At 49.9% G+C, this 25,801-nt stretch overlaps 1 protein-coding gene across 3 annotated transcripts; it reads right to left on the reverse strand.

Annotated features, from left to right (window-relative positions):
- Positions 1-4,205: 4,205 nt before the first annotated feature.
- On the reverse strand, positions 4,206-14,223 carry BACC1 (BPTF associated chromatin complex component 1). 3 transcript variants are annotated; one of them, XM_088446169.1, is made up of 6 exons: positions 13,984-14,223; positions 13,309-13,403; positions 8,206-8,307; positions 6,850-7,058; positions 6,632-6,739; positions 4,206-4,524 (listed from the first exon to the last, which is right to left on the reverse strand). In XM_088446169.1, exons 1-6 carry the CDS (start codon positions 14,002-14,004, stop codon positions 4,460-4,462), a joined length of 600 nt encoding a protein of 199 aa, XP_088302295.1. In that variant the 5' UTR covers positions 14,005-14,223; the 3' UTR covers positions 4,206-4,459. The 3 variants fall into 3 exon arrangements, with proteins under 3 accessions (XP_088302295.1, XP_088302296.1, XP_088302297.1); XM_088446170.1 differs by having other exon boundaries at positions 6,632-6,736; positions 13,984-14,222; XM_088446171.1 differs by lacking the exon at positions 8,206-8,307.
- Between the last annotated feature and the right edge of the window lie 11,578 nt (positions 14,224-25,801).

Raw genomic sequence — 25,801 nt, forward strand, 5'->3', positions numbered from 1 at the left:
GGTCAGTGAGAGTGTTAGATGGCCAGTGTGTGAGAGCTTTGGATGATCAGTGAGAGCGCTGTATGGTCAGTGAGAGTGTTAGATGGCTAGTGTGTGAGAGCATTGGATGATCAGTGAGAGCGCTGTATGGTCAGTGAGAGTGTTAGATTGCCAGTGTGTGAGAGCATTGGATGATCAGTGAGAGCGCTGTATGGTCAGTGAGAGTGTTAGATGGCCAGTGTGTGAGAGCATTGGATGGTCAGTGAGAGTGTTAGATGGCCAGTGTGAGAGCTTTGGATGATCAGTGAGAGCGCTGTATGGTCAGTGAGAGTGTTAGATGGCCAGTGTGAGAGCATTGGATGATCAGTGAGAGCGCTGTATGGTCAATGAGAGTGTTAGATGGCCAGTGTGTGAGCATTGGATGATCAGTGAGAGCGCTGTATCGTCACTGAGATTGTTAGATGTCTAGTGTGTGAGAGTATTGGATGATCACTGAGAGCGCTGTATGGTCACTGAGAGTGTTAGATGCCAGTATGTGAAAGCATTGGATGATCAGTGAGAGCGCTGTATGTTCAGTGAGAGTGTTAGATGGCCAGTGTGTGAGCATTGGATGATCATTGAGAGCGCCATGTGGTCATTGAGAGTGTTAGATGGCCAGTGTGTGAGAGCATTGGATGGTCAGTGAGAGTGTTAGATGGCCAGTGTGAGAGCATTGGATGATCAGTGAGCACTGTATGGTCAGTGAGAGTGTTAGATGGCCAGTGTGTGAGAGCATTGGATGGTCAGTGAGAGTGTTAGATGGCCAGTGTGAGAGCATTGGATGATCAGTGAGAGCACTGTATGGTCAGTGAGAGTGTTAGATGGCCAGTGTGTGAGAGCATTGGATGATCAGTGAGAGCGCTGTATGGTCAGTGTGAGTGTTAGATGGCCAGTGTGTGAGAGCATTGGATGATCAGTGAGAGCACTGTATGGTCAGTAAGGGTATTGGATGGACAGTGAGCATGCTTGATGGTCAGTAAGAAAGTGCTGCATGGTCACTGAGAGTGTTGGATGGTCAGTGAGAACATTGTATGGTCTGTGAGAGTGCTGTGTGATCCATGAGTGTTGGACGGTCACTAAGTGCAGGATAATTAGAGAGTGTGCTGTCTGGTCAGTCAGAATATTGTTTGTCTGAGTTCTACCTAGTCAGTGAGAGTGTTGGATGGTCAGTGAGAATTTTGGATGGTCATTTAGATTATTGGATTGTCAGTGAGGGCACTGGATGGTCAGAGAAAGTGCTGAAAGGTCACTGAGATTGCTGGATGGTCAGTGACAGTATAGTATGGTCTGTGAGAGTTCTACCTGGTCAGTGAGAACATTGTATGGTTTTTGAGACTGCTGGATGGTCAGTGAGTGCTGGGTGATCTGTGAGAGCTCTGCCTGGTCAGTGAGAGTGTTAGATGGTCAGTCAGAATGCTCAGTGAAATTGCTGGATGATCAGTGTGTAAGAATACTAGGTGGAAAATGCAGGGCCTTATTGTTATACTGTGATCTAGAGTTGCGTTACAATACATCCTCTTCCATTTGTCTGCACGGTTTAAATTTGATCACCCACCCATACCCCCAGCAATGTTATATGGCCACCAAAGTACTTTTAAAAAAAAAAAAAAAAAACATACTGAAGCACAATTGCACAATTTTGACACACAGCTTCCGTATTGACCTACACATATAAAATGATGTTAATAACTAGGTAGTTTGTAGCTTTAATCACAGCCGATACCTCGGCCCCTTTGTACTGTTTCCCTGTCGGCCCCCTCCTCTATCTTGCTCTAAGTGTGAGGAAACGGTCGCCTGTCACTTCTCTCCGTCCCGTTTCTGCTCCCCCCTGTCCATTTCTCTGGTTCTCTATCATTTTTTCTTCCTTCTACTTTACTTTTTTTTTTTTTGTATTCCAACTTTCTCTCTCTCATGGTCTATCCCCTCCGCTCTCCCCCCTCCTCCCTTCTCTTCCCCTAGCTGTCTTTTGGCACAAAGTCAAGACACGAGTCAGACCAGTTAACTTCGGGCCTCAAATGTTCCCCTTAATTCTCTATTTTTATCTTGCACCCTGTTCCTCCCAGAGTCGCCAAAATTGGGCTCGGCGCTCCTCTCCCCTTCTCCCTTGCTCCCAATTTTTTGGGGATTTTTCTGTCGAGCCTAACACATTTGATTTAAGTGTAGAAAGTTGTGTGGGGGGAGAGGAGAGAGTTTTCTGCTGAGAAAGGGAGAAAGGGAGAGAGACAGCCCCGGCTTTGGACGCAACTTCTCCACAGAGGGTGAGGGGGGTCGAGAGAGACGCCCTGAGCTGCCCCCCCAGGTGGATATCCCTAAATATTAGGGTGCACCGGAGAGTGCAAGTGTGATGTGGGTGCTTATCAGTTGTGTATGTGAGAGAGGATGCGCAGAAGGGGGGGGGGGGGAGGGCGTGTGGGGGGGAAGCTGGGAAACAAGTCTCCCAAATTAATTATACACCTGGGGTGTACTCCAAGGTAAGTGAGCAGAGGAGGCGGGTGCCGAGGGGAGGCAAATAATAGGGTGAGCAAAATTCTAAGAAGGTGGTTTGTAGGAAATTAAGGGTAAGGGATGGGTGTGGGGTTATCTTCTTTGTTCTACTGTCTATATGCTCCCCCCTTCTCCCCCAACCCCAACGATTTCTCTGTGTGAATAACAAGTACCCTGGATCAAGGAGCTTACAATCTTACAGAAATCTATCCGCATGCATTCAAAAAAAAAAAAAAAAAACGGGAATTGCCAGATACTATTCTGTACACGAATGGAACCCACGTCCACATATTTCGGCATCCACAGTACACATAACAGATTTGGGTTGTGTCCCCCCACTACCTCAGTCATTGTGTAGACGAGCCCATTTATATTGGGGTGCCTAAGTCTATGTACTGCACTAATAGGTACTGGCTATGGCTATGCTACGAATAGGCATTTGGCCCTTGCCAGATATTATATTTAGCATATGATGGAAATGTAACGTTACCGTATTGCAATAAATAGCATAATGAGGGCACTGATTGTCCGTAATAATAGCAGGATGCCTGTAACCTGTATTGTGCGAGGCTTTCTCCCTTTCCTGCTGTGTAACAAAATATACAACATACCCCAGACCTGAGCTGTCCTCTCTCACACCTGTATCTTTGCATTATTAATATTACTAATACAGACCGCAGACTCGTACTGGCATCTCTCTATCCATCTAGAAAACACTGGGGATGTACATAATGAATCACTGATAAATACTAGTGTTTTTTAATAGTGCTGAGATGTTCAATGCTTATGAGATATAGGGCAGATAAGTTGGCTTTAACGATGGCAGCGCCCACACCATGGGCTATAGCATCACTTAGAGATAGGAGCAAATACAGGTAAAGGGGGCAAATTTACACCTAGGCAAACCACACGGCAATACAAGAGGGGCAAATGTAAATCTTTCTGGTGCATGCAGGGAACATACTGACTGTGTGTAGCACACATATAACGGGCAGCTTTATTGTTACCCTGTGATTTAGAGTTGAGCAACGATACGTCCTGTCCCATTTGTCTGCATGGTTTAAATTTGACCCCCAACATCCCCAGAAATACAACAGGATTTTGTCTATTCCTAACCCTGAATAAGGCTCTAGGTCTCCCAGTAACATTGGCAGTGGCTAACGTTCGTTTAATTACCCTCCAATTTATTTTGTTAATTACCTCCAGCCAAAAGGGACACAAACACAAAGTGCGTAAGCTCTGTGGCATCACAAAAGTTTTCACAGTGCCCGTATGTAAACTGGCATCACCAATCTTCAACATGGGCACACAGATATCTGCAGCGACAGCCTACTGCTAACACAGACCTCGGCGGTGCCCGTCTCCCTCTAGCAGCACACAGATACCTGCAGCAACAGCCTACTGCTAACACCACAGACCTCAGCGGTGCCCGTCTCCCTGTAGCAGCACACAGATACCTGCAGCAACAGCCTACTGCTAACACCACAGACCTCGGCGGTGCCCGTCTCCCTGTAGCAGCACACAGATACCTGCAGCAACAGCCTACTGCTAACATCACAGACCTCGGCGGTGCCTGTCTCCCTCTAGCAGCACACAGATATTGGCAGGGCACTTGCGGTTACAGCTGCCAGTTCTGTCCGTGCTGCTTCAGGGCGTTGGGAGGAAATCAACATGGCCGGATGAATAGAAACAACGGACATCTGTTTGACTGGCATTTTAATAACTTTATTTAAAAAAAAAAAAAAAAACAGAAGAAGAAAGTGAAGACCGCCATCGCTATGGTTCACAATGTCAGTGTCACAGGACATACGGGTCATTGGGTTCCCAGGGCTGATGCTGGGTGTGACATAGTGAAGGTTTCCTCAGTAGCAGAGACGTTCTTACAGGGAAAGCGCAGGCACGGGATAAACGTCATATGTACAAGCTCATAGGCAGGCGGTGGGTGCAGCACGGGCCGTCAGCGAGATAACAGAGGGAGGTCACTGGAGTTCATAATAAAACTGGAATCCAAGTTTAGGCTATCTGAAATGAAGGAAGCAATAGACAAGATTAGGATAAAGGAGACAATGGAAAGGGGAATATGGAAAGTGAGAGCGGAAGCAGAGGACACGGAAAGAAGAGAACAGGGTTCCAACGCAGAGATGAGGAACAAGAGAACAGGTGATGGGGGCAAAGCAGCAGAAAGAGAATACAAGAGCCAAAGTGGAGGAAAGGAAAAGGGAGAACGGGGAAGGGGGGAGCGGGAATGGGACAGAGGAGAGAGGCAGGAGAATGGAAGGGGTGAGTGCAATTGGGGATGGGAGAGGATAGGAAGAAGGGGAAAGAAGCAGAGGAGAGGGAAAGAAGCATTTGGGGTGGGGGGCAAAGGTGAGAGAAAGGATAATGTGGTGGGGGGGAGCAGAGGACAGGGAAAAAGAAAAAACATGGGGGCGGAGAGGAGAGGAAGGGAATGGGAAGTGGGCAGGAATGGGTAAAGGAAAAGGGGAGAGGAAGAGGAGAGGAAACAATAATTTTGGGCAGGAGTGAGATGTAGGAAGCAAAAAGAATGTGGAGGAGTTGCAGGTGAAGGAAAAGCATCATATAATGGTAAGGGGAAGAATATGGTGGAGGAGAGGGAACAGAGAACAGAAGGGGTGAGCAAATACAGGGAAAAGAGAATGGGAAGGGAGAGGAAGAAGGGAAAAGGTAAGGAGCACAGAGAAAGCAGAAACTGGGGTGTGGTGGTGGAGGAAAGGGAAAAGCAGGGGAATGGGGAAAAGGAGATGGAAGAGGGGTGGGAGAAAGGAAAAGATAGAAGGGTTGTGAGGGGAGGGAAACGATAATGGGGCACAGAGGAAAGGGAATCGGAAAATGATGGAGCAGAGAGAAATGAGAGGAATGGAAGATGAAAGCAGCGGGGGAAAGGGAAAGAGGGATTTGGGATGGGGGCGTGGCAGAGAATTAAAGGAGACAAAAGGATGTTAAAAGGAAAGGAAAAAGGAGAACAAAAGTGAGAAAAGGGAAGAGAGTTCTAGGAGAATGTAGAGTGAGGAGAGAGAGAGAGAGAGAAAGGAGAACATGAGGGGAGCAGAGAAGAGGGAAAGGAGAACGTGAGGGGAGCAGAGAAGAGGGAATGGAGAACGTGAGGGGAGCAGAGAAGAGGGAAAGGAGAACGTGAGGGGAGCAGAGAAGAGGGAAAGGAGAACGTGAGGGGAGCAGAGAAGAGGGAAAGGAGAACGTGAGGGGAGCAGAGAAGAGGGAAAGGAGAACGTGAGGGGAGCAGAGAAGAGGGAAAGGAGAACGTGAGGGGAGCAGAGAAGAGGGAAAGGAGAACGTGAGGGGAGCAGAGAAGAGGGAAAGGAGAACGTGAGGGGAGCAGAGAAGAGGGAAAGGAGAACGTGAGGGGAGCAGAGAAGAGGGAAAGGAGAACGTGAGGGGAGCAGAGAAGAGGGAAAGGAGAATGTGACGGGAGCAGAGAAGAGGGAAAGGAGAATGTGACGGGTGGAGCAGCGCAAGGTAAAGGAGAACATGAGGAGAGCAGAGAAGAGGGAAAGGAGAACGTGAGGGGAGCAGAGAAGAGGGAAAGGAGAACGTGAGGGGAGCAGAGAAGAGGGAAAGGAGAACGTGAGGGGAGCAGAGAAGAGGGAAAGGAGAACGTGAGGGGAGCAGAGAAGAGGGAAAGGAGAACGTGAGGGGAGCAGAGAAGAGGGAAAGGAGAACGTGAGGGGAGCAGAGAAGAGGGAAAGGAGAACGTGAGGGGAGCAGAGAAGAGGGAAAGGAGAACGTGAGGGGAGCAGAGAAGAGGGAAAGGAGAACGTGAGGGGAGCAGAGAAGAGGGAAAGGAGAATGTGTGTGTGTGGGGGGGAATTAAATAAATAAATTTGGCAGTGAAAAGGGAGAGGAGGATTAGTAATAAATGTAGGCATATGAGGTACAGGTAAGAGGGAAGGACGGAGGACGGCCAGACACTGATGGAGAAGATATGGGAGGGAAATGAAAGTGGCAGATAGAGGAGGACAGGCACAAAGTGTAGGGGAGGAAGTTAGAAGTGGCATAAAAGGAGGATGAGGAAGATAGCCGGGACAGAACGGCGATAAATCAGGCAATGAGGAAACAAATGCAGACGATGGATCAAGCGGAGATTTCACACCCTGATCAAAGTTGAGTTTTTTCACTGTGCTCCTGTCGCCCAGACCCTCGATGTCCACCAGGTCGCTGTTCGCATCCGAGTCATTAAGGGCGCTGAGCGTTACATCTGCTGGAACAAGAGAGGATGAGAGAAGAGAGCCTTATAGCACACCAACACACCAACGCCCCTAGCCACCCCCCTCGCCCCAAACCCTCCCTGTCACTGTCCCCCGCTCTCACCAGATGACTTGCGTTTCCTCATGGCTCCCTGAGACCCCTCGGGAAGAGTCGTTCCACTGACAACCTGGGGTGCCGACACAGTGATGACAGAAGGGACGGAGGACGACACGGGCACAACCTTCTTTAATACTTTCCGAGGTGAGTCACATGACAGGGGAACACCGCTGTCATCATAGATCTTTCGTTTCACAGCAAACTTAATCTGTGCGCTGGAAGGGGTCAAAGTAAGAAGTCAGTTTAGGAAGGAGATTATGGGGCCTAGATAGGACAGAGGGGAGGATAAATAGGAGGTAAGGAGTGTGAGGGCTAGATAGGACAGGGGGAGGATAAATAGGAGGTAAGGAGTGTGAGGGCTAGATAGGACAGGGGGAGGATAAATAGGAGGTAAGGAGTGTGAGGCCTAGATAGGACAGGGGGAGGATAAATAGGAGGTAAGGGGTGTGAGGCCTAGATAGGACAGGGGGAGGATAAATTGGAGGTAAGGCATTTTGAGGCCTAGATAGGACAGGGGGAGGATAAATAGGAGGTAAGGCGTGTGAGGCCTAGATAGGACAGGGGGAGGATAAATAGGAGGTAAGGGGTGTGAGGCCTAGATAGGACAGGGGGAGGATAAATTGGAGGTAAGGTGTTTTGAGGCCTAGATAGGAAAAGGGGAGGATAAATAGGAGGTAAGGCGTGTGAGGCCTAGATAGGACAGAGGGGAGGATAAATAGGAGGTAAGGAGTGTGAGGGCTAGATAGGACAGGGGGAGGATAAATAGGAGGTAAGGAGTGTGAGGGCTAGATAGGACAGGGGGGAGGATAAATAGGAGGTAAGGAGTGTGAGGCCTAGATAGGACAGGGGGAGGATAAATAGGAGGTAAGGGGTTTGAGGCCTAGGTAGGACAGGGGGAGGATAAATTGGAGGTAAGGCGTTTTGAGGCCTAGATAGGACAGGGGGAGGATAAATAGGAGGTAAGGCGTGTGAGGCCTAGATAGGACAGGGAGAGGACACATAGGGGGTAAGGAGTGTGAGACCTAGATAGGACAGGGGGAGGATAAATAGGAGGTAAGGAGTGTGAGGCCTAGATAGGACAGGGAGAGGACACATAGGGGGTAAGGAGTGTGAGGCCTAGATAGGACAGGAGGAGGATAAATAGGAGGTAAGGAGTGTGAGGCCTAGATAGGACACGGGGAGGATAAATAGGAGGTAAGGGGTGTGAGGCACGGGTATAGAAGGAAGAGGCTTAATGGCAGAGGCAAACACTGAGACACATGGAGCAAATTCCAAACCACTGTCTTTATTTCACTATCAACATCTTCATGAAGACCCCCTGTCCTCCATTCTCCTCTCCTCCCACCCCCTCGCTCTCCTTACACTGTCCTCTCCTTGATTACTGAGCTGATCTGATTTAAGTCCTCCCCGAAGCGTCTGACAGCTGCATGCAACATCTGAATCTCAGTGTCTGTCCAGCGGGCCCTGGGGAGACACAACAGGAAACCAGGGGTGAGACTAGAGCCATGGGGTGTGATATATAATAGGAGGGATATATAACACAGGAGAGATGGGGAGCCACAATAGGAAATCAGGGGTGAGACTAGAGCCATGGGGTGTGAGATACAATAGGAGGGATATATAACACAGGAGAGATGGGGAGACACAATAGGAAACCAGGGGTGAGACTAGAGCCATGGGGTGTGATATACAATAGGAGGGATATATAACACAGGGGAGATGGGGAGACACAATAGGAAACCAGGGGTGAGACTAGAGCTATGGGGTGTGAGATACAATAGGAGGGATATATAACATAGGGGAGAGATGGGGAGACAATAGGAAACCAGGGGTGAGACTAGAGCCACGGGGTGTGATATCTAATAGGAGGGATATATAACATAGGGGAGAGATGGGGAGACACAATAGGAAACCAGGGGTGAGACTAGAGCCATGGGGTGTGAGATACAATAGGAGGGATATATAACATAGGGGAGAGATGGGGAGACACAATAGGAAACCAGGGGTGAGACTAGAGCTATGGGGTGTGATATACAATTGGAGGGATATATAACACAGGAGAGATGGGGAGACAATAGGAAACAAGGGGTGAGACTAGAGCCATGGGGTGTGATATACAATAGGAGGGATATATAACACTGGAGAGATGGGGAGACACAATAGGAAACCAGGGGTGAGACTAGAGCCATGGGGAGTGATATACAATAGGAGGGATATATAACACAGGAGAGATGGGGAGACAATAGGAAATCAGGGGTGAGACTAGAGCTATGGGATGTGATATACAATAGGAGGGATATATAACACAGGGGAGATGGGGAGACACAATAGGAAACCAGGGGTGAGACTAGAGCCATGGGGTGTGATATACAATAGGAGGGATATATAACACAGGGGAGAGATGGGGAGCCACAATAGGAAACCAGGGGTGAGACTAGAGCCATGGGGTGTGATATACAATAGGAGGGATATATAACACAGGAGAGATGGGGAGACACAATAGGAAACCAGGGGTGAGACTAGAGCCATGGGGTGTGATATACAATAGGAGGGATATATAACACAGGGGAGATGGGGAGACACAATAGGAAACCAGGGGTGAGACTAGAGCCATGGGGTGTGATATACAATAGGAGGGATATATAACACAGGGGAGAGATGGGGAGACACAATAAGAAACCAGGGGTGAGACTAGAGCCATGGGGTGTGATATATAATAGGAGGGATATATAACACAGGAGAGATGGGGAGACACAATAGGAAACCAGGGGTGAGACTAGAGCCATGGGGTGTGATATACAATAGGAGGGATATATAACACAGGGGAGATGGGGAGACACAATAGGAAACCAGGGGTGAGACTAGAGCCATGGGGTGTGATATACAATAGGAGGGATATATAACACAGGGGAGAGATGGGGAGACACAATAAGAAACCAGGGGTGAGACTAGAGCCATGGGGTGTGATATACAATAGGAGGGATATATAACACAGGAGAGATGGGGAGACACAATAGGAAACCAGGGGTGAGACTAGAGCCATGGGGTGTGATATAAAAGATTGACAATATATCAACAGTGCAAAAGGTCAAATTTTTTTTTAATTTAACCCTTATACTAACCCTCCCTCTCGTGCCTAATCCTCCCAGTCGTGCCTAACCCCAGGGGCACCGAGAAGGGGGGGGGGGGGCGGGTACTAATTATCCGGGCCTGGGCTTGCAACACCTCCCCCCTCCTCTTCCATCACAGCAGCCCAGCACACGCTGCTGTTTGCTGGGCTGCACTGGGAGACTGCTCAAGGATGCTAAGCAGCAGCCGTAGCAGCCTCCTATGCCTGTGGGGGGAGCGATCACCCTGATCGTGCCCCCCGCTGGCTATGCGCCGGGCTGAGGGGCTCACAACTAACCCTAACCCTCCCCCTGGTGCCAAACCCTAACCCTCAACCTGGTGCCAAACCCTAATCCTCCCCCTAGTGCCCAAACCTCCCCCTAGTGCCCAATCCTCCCCCTAGTGCCCAAACCTCCCCCTAGTGCCTAAACATAACCCCAGCCTACACCTCCCCCTAGTCCCTATACCTAACCGTCCTCTCCGGCAGCCTAACCCTCCCCCTGGTGCCAAACCCTAACCCTCCCCCTCGTGCCCAATCCTAGTGCCCAATCCTCCCCCTAGTGCCCAATCCTCCCCCTAGTGCCTAAACATAACCCCAGCCTACACCTCCCCCTAGTCCCTATCCATAACCGTCCCCTCCGGCAGCCTAACCCTCCACCAAGTGCCTAACCCTAACTCTAAAAATGTTGAAAAAAACATGTCGACCATTTATCTGTCAACTTTTTATCCCTGTCGACCTATTGCATGTCAACCATCTGGTGTCAACCTATTCATTGTCGATCTTCTATCCGGATATCACTAGAGTCATGGGGAGGGAGATAGAATAGGAGGGTTGTGGGACAAAGGAGAGAGATGGTACAGGGAGGGATGGAAGACAATGGGCACGATTCTATTCAGCGCGATGTAAATAGCGCCGGGAGTGAGCTCCCAGAGCTATTCAATACACCGCGCTGCCAAGTCCGACTAATGATTTCTCCTCTCATCCCTCCGGGGATGAGAGCAGAAATCCAACAAAAGTCCCGGCGCGAGGCTTTTTTCTGCCCTTCGCGCCTGGAAAACAGCCTCGCGCCGGGAAGTTAGGTCGGGGAATGCCAGTTGTCGCGTCTAAACACCCTGTTTAAGGCGCGAGAACAAGCCTTCCCCCGAACTAACATCGCGATGAATTGAATAGCTCCGGGAGCTATCTCCCGGCGCTATTTACATCACGTTGAATAGAATCGTGCCCGATGTATAGAATAGGAAGACAGAGTAAGGAGGAGGAGAGAGAGGATTAAGACAGACACGGATCTTATGTAATATCCTGTCAGATGCAGGCACCGGTGCAATTATGCTCCAGCAATTATTATCCCACCAGGTTGTGCCTTTTAAATGATTGCCACTTTAAAGTGTGTACAGGCTCAGCGGAATCACACAGAGGCCCTCATTCAGACCCACTCGCGAGCGGCTGTCCGCTCGCAAGTGGGTCGATGGTCTGCACTGCGCATGCGCACGACGGAGGGAGCTCCGTCGTGCGCATGCGCGAGACGCGCCGAGCGAAGGACTTTCCTTCACTCGGAGTGTCTCATCAAAGGGGGCGTGCTGTCGATGTTGACTGACAGCACGCCCCCTTTGGTGGGCGTGCCGGAGGAGTGCCTGCCAGACGGAGGCGTTCCCAAGGGAACGCCTACCGTCTGAAGCCGGCCCCACTGACATCACTAGTGATGTCAGTGGGAGTGATTTTGGCTCTGATAGAGCCAAAATCACTCCTGGCCTTGCGGTTGAAAAACTCAACCGCAGGCTTCGGCTCGCAGTGGCGATGGTCAAGACCATCGCGACCATCATCCTGCACGCTCGTATATGCTGTGGGTGGTAACCCACAGCTATACGAGCGTCCAGGAGGACGCTCCATATTAATGGAGGTGGGCCCTGATTCAGAGCGGGCGCTCGTTCAGAGGGTCCGGCTCTGAATCAGGCCCAGTGATATTACCAGTACATATGCTAACAGCAGTGACTGATACAAGAGTAGTAGTATTGTCACTTCCATCTCTCCTGTTTGTGGCAACTACCCCTCTGTATAAATTCCTCGTCATTAACAAACATAAAATAAATATCCATGAGGGAAAAGATAAGGGGTGCGAGCATGCCACACTAAGGGCCTGATTCACTGACGAAGGCAACCGCGAATACACACGCAATTGGCCGAATGTTGCTTTCTGAGCATGCATCGTAGTGCGCGAATTGGCCACTGCGATCGGGACTGCAGAGACTACGCAGACCCATGGCAGAGTGACTGACAGGAAGTGCCGTTTGTGGGTGGTAATGGGGGTGGTGGTTGGCGAAACGCAGGCGTGCCAGTGCTGCGTCCGAACGCCGTTGCAGGGGCGTGCTTCAATTAGCCACTGCGATGCCTTACGCAGATTGAGTGCTCATAGTGAGCGGACGAGGTTAGCAATTTCCGAGTAAGTTCAGAGCTTCCAAGTGTGCGTGAGGCTGTGATAGTGCTCAATTGTACCGATGGTTTTGCAGTCTTGCTAAGGCTTACGGATGTGTGTAAGGTAAGGTGGGCGTTCTTATGTTGTGCTGCAACAGCATAGCGACCGCATTGGATTGGTATACTATAGCACTAAGACTCCGTGCGTAAATCGCTATTGCAATCCGTAATGAATCAACCCTAAATCACCAAAACTTCTCAGAGGGCGGATACGTAAAAGAACTCTGAGTGGGTTCTGGCCACCAGTTACATACTGGGTGGGCACGGAAAGCCTGGGACAGACCTGCTGTGTGGTTCTACTGCATTAACATCACGTGCCAGCTGCAGGCTTGCGTAGCATTATCTGCAGACATTGCGGCACCTTGCGTCTAAAGGAGCCGCAATGCATGTGACATGTGCATTCCAGGCCTGGTTCAGCATTGTAAGCGATCGCAGCTGTGATCCCGTGCGCCGTTGCTGTGTGGTAATACGCCAATGTCGCAGCCGCCTGGAGATGTATTGAGACGCCCATCAAACGTCTTTGCAAAGCCAAGCATCTGCATACAGAGATGCAGAGTTGGCCGCCGAACATTCAATGTAGTAGTCCTGAGCAAGTCTGCGGTCGCGCAGAACGGCCGCGGGGACTGAGGCGCTGGAGCCATGTTTACTGCATACGGGATTGCAGGCAGAGGATGAGACGCCCCCAAAATGGTTGCGACACGCCAGCGTTTTTAGCCGAAACTCCCCGTTACCTCCACCAAATGGTCCCTGACTGCAAATAAGTGGAAAAGCCCGCCCTCCACCCTTCCGCCTGCGTTATTGGGTAAGCGATCAGAGATAGGAGAAAGTAGCAGTATGGATGGAAATGAGAAGATGAGGTGTGTACGCAGGAACTAGGCGACAATTACCCCGCTGGCGAGGAATCAGTCACCGGATGCAGCTGCATCGTCAGCTCTCCCAATTTCGTGAAGGCGGCTCCGGCCGCTGAGAAGATCTCCCCGACCTGGATGAGCAGAGAAAAAAAGAAAGATCTATCAGTGGATCCATGACAGTTGTTTCAGGGGCTTCATAGAGATACGGGGGCTCTCCATGCAGGTTTTCAACCCGTGCTGCTAAAATACACATGTATTAAAAAAAAAACAATTACAGGCATTGGGTTTCAATCGGTGTTCTCTAACTGCTTAGATGCATTTGCAAAGTTCTATCTGTGTTTCTTAAACATGCGTGTTAAAACAATCTAAAGAAAGTCATACGCACATAACATGTACTGGCGTACTCTGTCAGATTTGGTACAATGGGATTTATTTTTTACGTGCGTGTATATATATATATATATATATATATATATATATATATATATATATATATATATGGTTTTTTCCATTATACATAACAGGCCAGAATGATCACTGGACCTCCGTCTGATTAGCTGTAACACGACCCATCACCATGCACATTGTCAGTACATAGGGCAATTTCCTAGTAGTAGCCATAGAACTACATTTCCCGGCACGCTCCGCTTCACAATAAGAGTCACATGACTCTGCTCGGCCAATCAGCGGCCGCCCCGGGTGCCCAGGTACCTTGGTCGATGCTGACGTCATGGCGCCCGGGAGAAAGGCCTCTAGAGAGTGATGTGAGGACGAGCTGAGCCCTCCGTCCCGACACAGCCGCTCTGCCGCCGCAGCCGGTGGACCCGCCTCGCCTACACGCCGCCGTCTCCCGCTTCCTATTGGCTGTCCGTGCACCAGCGCCGCGCCTCTATTGGCTGCTTCCGGTGACGATCCAAACACAGCGCGGAGACCCGCCCACCGCCGTCTCCCGCCGCTATAGGCTGCCGTTGAATGTCAGTCACAAGGTTACGTCCCGCCCCTTCTATCATGCCATTGGTTGGGGCGTCGCCTCGGTGTGATCCTATTGGCTGCTGTTTATGCCAAGCTTATTGGCTGTGCCGGGTTCTGTGTGTACTGTACACTGATTGGAGTGAACATGGGGGGAGATGTATCAATTTCAAACCTTCTAGAGAGGGCAGGTTGCCATAGCACTTGGCGGCTATAAACCAGGGATGGGGAACCTCAGGCCCAGGGGCCGTATAAGGCCTGCGGAATCATTTGGTCTGGCCCTCTGAGCTTTTTTCTGCTAGCCTCATCTGGCTAGTAGGGTGCCTAGAATAACACCCTGCAGCCACAATCTATTAGCAGTGCCGCCTGGAGCATCCTTAGGACGCTTCAGATGGTCACGCCGCTGCCCTTACAGCTGCCCGGAGCATCTTCAGGGCTGTAATGATGGCGGTACGGCCGGTGCCATCATACATGGCAGGATGCCCTGGGGGCGGTACCGGGCATACTAACCTGCCACGGAATCACTCTGTCTTCCCAGCACCCACACTGTGTGTGGAGAGACGTCATGGCGTGGGATCTGTACTGCCGCACGGACCATCCTTAGGACACAGTGGCGGGCGGACCGCTCTACAAAGAAAGTGTTGGTAAAATACTGCAGCCATGAGAAAATCTTTGTTTAACATATGTCGAGGTATGGAGGAGGAGGGGGGCACGGTGGCATGGGATGTGTTGGTGAGAGCCTGTTTGGCGACAGTCACGTCCCATGCAACCTTGCCAGCTTACTTGTCTTAAATATCTAGTAGCACCCTCCTGTCCCTCCATATAGGGCGTCCTTGATGATATGGCTTAATGTATTCCTTACTGAGATATGGGATATATTACTGTAAGCCAGGGGTTCTCAAACTCGGTTCTCGGGACCCCAGACGGTTCACGTTTTCCAGGTCACCCAGCAGGTGCACAGGTGTAGTCCTTACTCACTGACACATTTTAAAAGATCCACAGGTGGAGCTAAATATTTAACTTTTGATTCTGTGAGGAGACCTGGAAAACATGCACTGTTCGGGGACCTGAGGACCGAGTTTGAGAACCTGTGCTATGAGATATACTATATGCATGTTAGATTCCTTTGACTAGGGATGGCCATCGGTGTGGTTACTATTGATGACAATATAGCAAGTAGCCATCGAGGGTAACCAACCGATGGTCATCCCTGTTCATTGACTGACTGGCCTCTGGGCCAATCAGAACCTGGGGGACAGGGCTATGCTCCGTGTCCTGGCACCTTGTAAAAAAAGAAAAACTAAAATATTGGGTTATGCTGTGCCATCGATGGAGGGTAACCTGGTTCTCCCCCATTCGTGGTAATAGCATTTGACATCGGCCATAAACCATCGATGTATTTGAATCATCCTTAGTCATTCCTACCTTTGGGCCTGATTCAGACCCACTCGCGAGCGGCTGTCCGCTCGCAAGTGGGTCGATGTTCTGGACTGAGCATGCGCACGACGGAGGGAGCTCCGTCGTGCGCATGCGCCAGACGCGACGAGCGAAGGAAAGTCCTTCGCTCGTTGTGTCTGATCAAAGGGGGCGTGCTGTCGATGTTGATTGACAGCACGCCCCCTTTGGTAGGCGTGCCGGGGGCGTGCCTCCCTGACAGGGGCGTTCCCACGGGAACGCCTCCCGTCAGAAGCCGGCCCACTGACATCACTAGTGATGTCAGTGGGAGTGATTTTGGCTCTGATAGAGCCAAAATCACTCCGGAGCTTGCGGTTGAAAACCTCAACCGCAGGCTCCGGCTCGCAGTTTCGATGGTCACGACCATCGCGGCCATCAAAATGCACGCTCGTATAGCCTGTGGGTGGTGACCCACAGCTATACGAGCGTCCAGGAGGACGCTCCATTTTCATGGAGGCCGGCCCTCATTCAGAGCGTGCGCTCTGCTCAGAGCGTACGGCTCTGAATGAGGGCCTTTGACCATATTATACCAACCAATAGTCACTGATGTTTGTGGCACAGTCCTGATTCTTGTGTCGCGAAGGTTTAAGTCTTCCAGACAGGGGTACAGCAGTCTGTAAATGTGAACTCTGGGCCTGATTCAGAGCCGGTCGCTATTTGCGCTCGCTCGTCCAGAAAATAGGGGTGGCTATTCAAATGAACTGTTCGCTGTTTGCGGTCTGTTCACGCCTCTAGGTCTGAATGAGCGAACAAAACTTGCGGTCGTTTTTTGGGAAACTACGCCCCCTGGCCGCTCGCATCCTACGTCATGTCCGCTATTTATTAGATTAATCGAGTACATCGAACAGGGTATGAGCTGCTCGCTATTCTTGTGGTTGGTTTTTGCTACCACAATTTTGCGAGCAGTTCTGGCTAAAAAATAACCCAGTGACGTGGTCAATGACGCTGCTGTTTTAATTATGCACACCCATAAAACGCCCGTTTTGACCTTTAAGCACGCCTGCGATCGGATCTCCACTCCCCGTTTTCAAGCACCTTCCCCTGTTACCACCCACATACGCCTCATCCTGTCACTCAAATTAGCAGGCATTCGCTATTTTGCGAGCACATGAATTTCGGCTGCACTGACTGGTTCGCGCATGCGTATAACGATCCGTACGCATGCGCAGTTGGGCAAACATCGCTCGGAGTGAACGAGCTGCCGCTTACGAGTGGCTCTGAATCAGGTCCTCTATTATAATCCATTTACCTCCCTAAATTTAGCCAGACATAATTGGGACAAAATAAGTTAATCTTAGATTATCAACTTTTATTTATAAGGCGCCACATAGTGCCCGCTGTGCCATGCAGGGTAACAAATTTGCTTTCCCCAATAAGAGCATAAGTACAAAACACAACGACTGATCATGGCATACGAACATTGGATAAGTAGCAAACATTACAATAACATCCATCGATTCCCACCCACGACTTGCCACGGCATGTTCCTGCTAGGTGCAGAGAGTTGCACTACCTTTATCTCTTCTTCCCTGTCTGTGATGTCATTGTAATCTTTGTTAGCCCGTATGGAAAAGTGCACTGGTGACATGGATAGTGCAAGGGAAGAACACAAATAAGGAGGCCCTGCCTGTGAGAACATGCATACTAAGGGGAAGGGTTGAACAGATGGAGGGTGAAGTGATAGCAAGGGACATTTTCAAGGTCTGGGAGACTGGTAGAGACTCAGACTGGGCGAGGGAGTGAGTTCCAGAGGAGTGGGGCACCTTCGTAGAAATCTTAGAAGTGAGTATGAGAGGAAGTGACCTGGGTGGTGTTGAGATGGTGGAGAAGCTGAGAGGGTGGAGAGAGGTGAGGATTGAGATGTAAGGGAAGTGGATGGATAAGTGGTCTATGTTTGACTTTGTAATTAAGGTTTGATGAGAGTGAAATTGAATCTCAGGGAAAATGGGAGCCAGTGAGCAGGTTGTAGGGGGTGGAAAATAATTTGAGTATCAGAATTAGGGATAGACTTAAGTGGGGGGAGGCGAGAAAGGGAGAACAGAGAGGAGGTTGCAGTAGTCTATGTGGGAAATAAGGAAGGGCCAAATTCTGGAGATGTTTCAGAGGTGGAAGCAACAATATTGAGATAAGGCCTGGATCTGGGGAGTGAAGGATTTTGCAGAGGCAGCGGATTTGGGGGACAGAAGAAAGGGTTATGTTATCAACAGAAAGAGAGAGGGGAGGTGGAAGAGGGGTATACAATGAATTTGGTCTTGGAATTAAGTTTTGGAAAGTGCTGTGACATCCAGGAGGAGATAGCAGACAGGCAGTTGGAGACACAAAAAAGGTTGGCGTGAGAGAGGTCAAGGGAGGAGAGGTACATTTGGGTGTCATCGGAGTTAGAAAAAAAGGGCCAAGAATGGACCCATAGCAGACACCCACCGGTAGAGAAAGCGAGGGGGGATGGAGTCAGTAATAGAGACAGGCAGGAGAACCATGATAGGACATTGGGCCGTATTCAATATAGCGGCGAAAAGTTGGAATCTGCGAAAAAGTATCGCAGATGACGTCATTTTGCCGTATTCAATTGCAAAGAGTTTTCGCGTACACGGAAAGTCCATGCAATGTAATAGGCGAAAAAGTTTTGCCTATGAATAGCAGGCGGAAAAAAGTGCAGAATTGCGGTTTTGTGGTACAAAGGTGCGGAAGCCATTCTGCACACTTGGGACAGGGCACAGGGTAACTGCGTCAAAAATCCCTAACAAAAAGTGAGGAACACCCCCAAAAATGATTTTGAAAATGGCTGTCGAGAAAGTAACAAGTGGGGGTAGACACATAAAAAGTTGTGAAATAGACTTTTGGGGGGCCTGCAAGTATGGGGGAGGTGTTTTTTTTTATTGCAAATGCTTGCTGAAGGTGCGTTTTTGGCGTCACTTAAAACTTCACTTTAGCAATTTTAAACCATGCTTGCACCCATTTTCAAGTACCCCAAATTTGACAGGGATACTGATTTTCTAAAAAAAAAAAAAAAACTGCTTAATGCTATTCTTCACCATGTGCAAATACCTTATATAGAGGCAATTGAAAGCACTTAAGTACCCCAAATAGCTCCAGGGGGCTAATCAGGGACATCTATTCTGATCCCCAATGTTAGTGCATCTTTTGCGGGGTGTTAGGTTGATTTCCCCATCTCTGACAGCACTTTCCACCTGTTTGAGTTTCGCCGGGACGCATTTTCGCGTCCTATGTAATTGAATATGGCAAATAGCACACGGGATGTAGGCGAAAAGTCCATACAGGTGGAAAAGTTTCGCGGGTGCGAAACTAATTGAATACGGGCCATAGTCGCTGAGTCCGGTGGAGAGCCTGGAGGAGTGAGGGTGGTCAACAATGTCGAAGGCAGCAGACAGATCCAGGGGAATGAGGAGAGATTTGGGATTTGGCCGTGAGAAGGGAAAGGTAAATGTGGAGTGGGTGGAAAGCAGATCGAACATGGGGCCTGATTCAAACCCACTCACAAGCGGCTGTCCGCTCGCAAGTGGGTCGATGTTGTGCTCTGCGCATGCGCACGACGGCGGGAGCTCCGTCGTGCGCATGCGCCAGACGCGACGAGCGAAGGACTTTCCTTCGCTCGTTGTGTCTGATCAAAGGGGGCGTGCTGTCGATGTTGATTGACAGCACGCCCCCTTTGGTGGGCGTGCCGGGGGCGTGCCTCCCTGACGGGGGCGTTCCCACGGGAACGCCTCCCGTCAGAAGCCGGCCCACTGACATCACTAGTGATGTCAGTGGGAGTGATTTTGGATCTGATAGAGCCAAAATCACTCCGGGGCTTGCGGTTGAAAACCTCAACCGCAGGCTCCGGCTCGCAGTTTCGATGGTCGCGATGGTCACGACCATCGCGGCCATCAAACTGCACGCTCGTATAGGCTGTGGGTGGTGACCCACAGCTATACGAGCGTCCAGGAGGACGCTCCATTTTTATGGAGGGCGGCCCTCATTCAGAGCGTACGGCTCTGAATGAGGGCCATGGTCAAGAAGTGAGTGGGTGGAGAGGAATGAGGTGAGCTACTAGTTATATAGAGAGACAAGCAAGTGGGGCTCACCTCCTAATATTTAGATATGTCAAATTGGAACATAATAAGCTCTGTATCTATAAAATGTGTGGTACAAAACTTGCTCCTAAATCTGTAACACACTCCCTATCTCCGAGATGCTAGCTGCACATTGCAATTCATGTATATTAGGTGGCTCCACAGGAGCTAGGCTAGGTAACCCACTCATTAAACAGGAGCCTTCATCTGCAGCAGAGAGAATAGTGTCCTGGGCAGTAAGAATAATTATGTAGACAAACCCTATCATCAGTACATGTTGCATCTCAGGTCAGTCCTGCTGCTAGCAGCTTAGGAGGTTGCATTTTCCAGAGACCAGTGATCTGTATAGTAAGAGCCGTTCTTGCGGTGTTCAAAGCACTGCGCACCAGCTGCTGCACCAGAGGTAAAATGGTATGTGACCCAACGTACATAAGGGCCTGATTCAGAGATGGATGGATTTGCAGAGCCGCACACAAGCCATGGTGCAAATCCGTCCATCTCAGGTGCAAATGCAGAAGGTGTTCGACACCTTCTTGCTGTATTTGCGATCCCAGCACGGCGACCGCTGTCGCAGGCTGGAATCACCATCGCAACCTATGGTCGCAATGGTTGTTCCTTCAGTCAGGCTGCCAGAGCTGAAGCTTACCGCAGCCTGGCCAGTGTCTGGTCATACAAGAGGCCAGGAATCTGCGTCCGCCAATTCAGACCCTCGTCTCGTCCCTGCAACACGCCTATGTTTCCGGGAACGGCAACCAGGCACGCCCCTGTTCCACCCTCCCCAAACCCCGCAGCATGTCTATCATGCTACAGTTTGGGGGGTCTGCGAGCGAGTTCGCAGGACCCATTCTGTGAATGTCCAGATCAGGTCCTGCGCAGATGCAGAGCCCCAAACACCGGAGATGTGCATTCATCCTCGGATGAAAGTACATCTCTGATCAGGCCCATAGCCTAAACCGTATCATTCCCCTCTAATGCAGCTCTGGAGATGTCATTCAGAAGTGTTATTGTAGGAGTGTAATTGGTTGTGGATAGACGGTATCTAGATACACAGTCAATAGACAGATGCCAGAAAGTAGACAGTAAATAGGTTGACAGGGTCAGGGGCGCCGAGAGGGGGGGGGGGGGAGCGGGTACAGATTACCCGGGCATGGCAGGGAGCCCGGGCCACCCGCAGAACACCACTGTTTTGTTTATATATATATATATATATATCTCCAAGGTGGTCCAGCTCTCCCTGTTAAATACCTTCATCACAGGGTGCCCGCACAGAATATACATACAAGATCCATATCGTGCAGCACTCCAGGCAAGTAAATAAACAACACTTATGACAGCCTATAGTGTGGCAACGTTTCAGTGCCCTTAATGCGTGTCACTTTCGTCAGGACCACACTATGGCCCTCGTTCAGACCCACTCGCGAGCAGCTGTCCGCTCGCAAGTGGGTCGATGGTCCCCACTGCGCATGCGCACGACGGAGGGAGCTCCGTCGTGCGCATGCACGAGACCCGACGAGCGAAGGACTTTCCTTCGCTCGGAGTGTCTCATCAAAGGGGGCGTGCTGTCGATGTTGATTGACAGCACGTCCCCTTTGGTGGGCGTGCCGGGGGTGTGCCTGCCAGACGGAGGCGTTCACGAGGGAACGCCTACCGTCTGAAGCCGGCCCCAGTGATGTCAGTGGGAGTGATTTTGGCTCTGATAGAGCCAAAATCACTCCTGGCCTTGCGGTTGAAAAACTCAACCGCAGGCTTTTGCTTGCAGGTTTCGATGGTCGCGATGGTCAAGACAATCGCGACCATCATCCTGCACGCTCGTATATAAAGAACATTTTTTTGAAGACTGGTGAGTGCACCCCTTTTTTCGTGTCTGTATAAAGGACCTGGGTGCTTTTTATGGGTGGTCACCCCACCAAGCTTTAATCATATGATGTGAGTGTGGACACACTTTGACTATATATATATATATATATATATATATATATATATATTATATATATATATATATATATAGCATGTATATAAATACAAAATAATAGGGTCCTGGGTGATTCACTCACTGATGACAGCTGAGATGTACGCTAGACAATAGAGCACTGCGGGCAATAAAATCCTGTACTGTCTAATGAGCTACGTATGGCTGCCGGAACCTCGGCTCACAGTACAGCCACTACAAAACAGCAGCCAGAGACTGTGGACCTAGAAAAAAGGTGACCAAAGAGCAAGCCCCCCCAAATTCAGCTGCATACTCCTGTGTACGTGTGTCCCGGCACACACAGGAAAGGGGGCTTGGGATCCTACAGCAGCACACATCATACAATACAACTGGACAGAAGGAAGAAGCCATAAATACCCTAGAGCAATGTCAAAATCCTGATATATATGTATATATATATATATCAGAGGGGGCCCCGGGAAGTGGCTGTACCGGGGCGCAGGATTTCTCTTGGCAGCCCTGGACAGGGTTAAAAGGTTGATATAGACTTAGGTCAATATGGTCAAATGGTTGACATGGTGAAACTTGACACAGAAAAGGGCAACACTTTTTTCTTTTAATTTTAACCCTAAACCTCCCGCTAGTGCCGAACCCTCTACCAAGTGCCTAACCCTAATAATCACGAAAACCTTGTGCTGACCTTTTATGTGTCGACTATTTGCATGTCGACCTTCTGACACTGCCGACCATTAAACAGTCGACATTGTGTCCCTGTCGATCTATTCCTGTTGACCATCTGGTGTCGACCTCTCGACTCTCTGTCTATGTACTTTCTACCATTTCAGATTCCGCCCAAAGCCTTTTAAACACACAAGAATGGAAGTGAATAGATCTGTACTAACAAACTTTCTGGCACGTCTTTTCTTTGCTTGGGTTAAAAAAAATATGAGATATGGTAAGAACTTACCCTTGTTATCTCTATTTCTACAAAGTCCATAGGGTTCCACAGGATACCTTAGGGTATAGGCGATGGCGGCAGACATCCAGGCACCACAGAGTTAAATTTTCAGCCTCCCAGGATGCACAGGGGTCCCTCTCCTATACCCCGATATAGGAGAGATAACAAGGGTAAGTTCTTACCATATCTCATATTTTCTACTTCAGGGTCCATAGGGTATCCACAGGATACCTTGGGGATGTCCCAAAGCAGTATCCTTTAAGGGTGGGGACGCTCCTGTGCTGTAAGGAGAATCCGCCGCCGAAAGGAAGCATCCTGAGAGGCGAAGGTATCAAAAGCATAATACCTTACCAAAAATATGGACAGATGACCACGTGGCTGCCAATCACCGCTGAAGCGCCACGTCGAGCTGTCCACGAAGGACCCACAGACCTAGTGGAAGAGCTTTAATAGAGGATGGAACAGGAAGACCTGTGAATCCATCCTGCCAAAGTTAGCGTAGTGGCAGGCCAACCCTTTTTATGGAAACCAGAAAGGACAAAACCGAGAGTCTGATTTCCTAAATGGACTGGTACGGTCAACTTAAATTCTTAGTGCCCGTACCACAGCCAAATAGGCCTCACCAGCAGACAGGACTGGGGAAGTAAAGGCAAGCACTGCCCTGTTCCTAGGAAAGATGAGAAAAAGGGAGGTCTACATGACAGAGCCTCCCATTCTGAGATCCTACTGGCCAAATTAAGAGCCAGAAGGAATACAGTCCTAGCCGTAAGCCATTTGAAATCCACTGAGCCCAGTGGATCAAATGGCGGTCCTCAGAGAGCTCTAAGGACCACAGCCAAATCCCAAGGAGCCACAGGTGGAACAAAGGGATGCTGAATATAACGTACACCCTGCACAAAGGTGCGGACATCAGGAAGAGTAGCAATCCTACACTGAAACCATACTAACAGGGCAGAAACAGGTTTCAAGGCGAAGACCGTTATCTAAGCCCACCTGTAGGAAAGCCAACCTCTGGATATCCGGAATACCCGAGGAGCCTAGCCTCTAGGGCGACACCTGAAAGAAAGTATACCATACCTAATGGTAAATTCTTGCAGATAAAAACTTCCGAGCTCTTAGCATGGACACAGCCCCTGTTAACTATAGAGCTGGAAAAAACTCCTAGACCTTAAGAGGGCAGTCTCCACCACAGACAACCCAGGTCTGGGTATCAGCCAGGATCCTGAGACAACAGGTCCGGGCGTAGAGGCAACAGCTTCGGAGTGTTAACTGAGAGGCTCCGAAGATCTGAGTAATAGTGCCATCTGGCCTACGCTGGAGCTATCAGCAGGAGCGTGCCTCCTTCTTGCTATTACTGGAGGAAGAAGGGATAACGGAGGGACGAGGTACACAACTTGGAAGGTCCACTGGACCTACCTACGTCTATCAGAAGAGTCTCATCTCTGAAAGGCTCCACTTGTTCACCAGAAGATTGAACACCTCCTGATAAAGAGGACATTTCCCTGAATGCACGTCTTGACGGCTGAGAAAGCCTGCTTTCCATCTGAGGATTCCTGAATGAACACTGCCGATGACGGCAGGGATATAGCCTTCCACCCAAGCCAGAATTCGGGACACCACTGTTAGTGTCGCCTGACTTCGGGAACCTCCTAGGTGGTTTACATAAGCCATCATGATGGCATTGTCAGACTGTACCTGCACGGTATTTCCGTGGAGGACCTGTCCTGCATGCTGGAGAACCCTGAATACTGCTCAGAGTTCTCAGATGTTTATGGGAAGTGCAAAAACTACTGGTGTCCACCTGCCCTGGAACAAGTGTGGACCCGTCATGCTTCCCAGCCACGGATACTGGCGTCCGTCGTCAGAAGGACCCTGTCCGCAATCCCAAAGGGGGTGCCCCTTGTTTAGGCGAGCTTTCTGCAGCCACCAGGCCAGAGAGAGACAAACCTCCGGGGAAGGCCTATTGACTTTATCCTATGGGGCAACCCATCCCATCCGGAGAGGATCAAGTTCTTTAGAGTGAAGCTGGGTACTCTCCACCATGTCGAACAGCGACATCCTGGAACCCAGGAACCACATTGCCAAGTGAATAGACACTCGGCGACTCTGCAGGCAACTGCGTACCTTTGCCTGTAATGCAGAGATCTTTTCCTCAATCACAAAGATCCTCAGATGTTGGGATATGGAGCATCCTCTGTGAAGAATCAGAGAGGACCATTTCCAGTTTATCAGTCAGCCCTAACGTAGCAACACAGATATTGTCCGTTGCATATGGCACTGAAGTATCTCTGGAGACCGTGGTAACAACAGGAGGTCACTCAGATAGGGTAACAAGCGGACCCCCTGCATCCGCAGGTGGGCTGCCATAACTACCATGACCCTGGTAAACCGTGAGGCGCGGAGGCCAGACCAAGGGGCAATGCCAGAAACTGGAAATGCTTATCGACCACTGCAAACCTGAGGAAAACACTGGTGTGCTAAGAAAAGAGGGCTATTCAGGTAGTCACCCTGAATATATCCAACGACACCACAAAATTCCCAGGCTCCATTGAATGATGGAATGCAGGGTCCCTCTCCCGAACCGAGGAACCCTTAAGAATTTGTTGAAGGATTTGAGGTTGAGAATGTCCTGGTAAGACCAATTGGGTGTCTGTACCAGAAAGAGGATGGAGTAATACCTCGTTCCCCTTTGGGGCAACGGAATAGGTACTATAACTCCTGCCTGGAGCATAGAGTGTAACACCCTCAAAAATTACAGGGCCTTGTCCTGAATTGACAGAAGACCTGTAACGAAAAACCTTCTGGGAGGCTTTTACCGGGAGGAAAGGACATACCTTCAAGAAAATACTTCTCTTACCCCAGTGTCCGTGGTGGTCAGACACCAGCACTGGGCGAACTGGAGAAGCCGGCCTCCAACTCTGGGGGCTCCCGAGAGGAGGCCCGTCCCGTGAGGCTGAAGGCTTATAGTCCAACTTGGGAGTAGGACGTCTTGTACTCCAAGCCTGTTCTTATGGCTGAGCAGATTTCCTGGCTACTGACTGTCTTGGAAAGCTGTATTTTAGACTTACCCTGGCCTCACAGGGCCGAAAAGACAAAGTCCCAGACCCTGATGGGACTGTAGCCGATGGCAGACACGCAGACGTAGCT

The sequence above is a fragment of the Taudactylus pleione genome, unplaced genomic scaffold (assembly GCF_031769625.1).
Source record: "Taudactylus pleione unplaced genomic scaffold, aTauple2 ptg000393l, whole genome shotgun sequence".
Classification (NCBI taxonomy): Eukaryota; Metazoa; Chordata; class Amphibia; order Anura; family Myobatrachidae; genus Taudactylus; species Taudactylus pleione.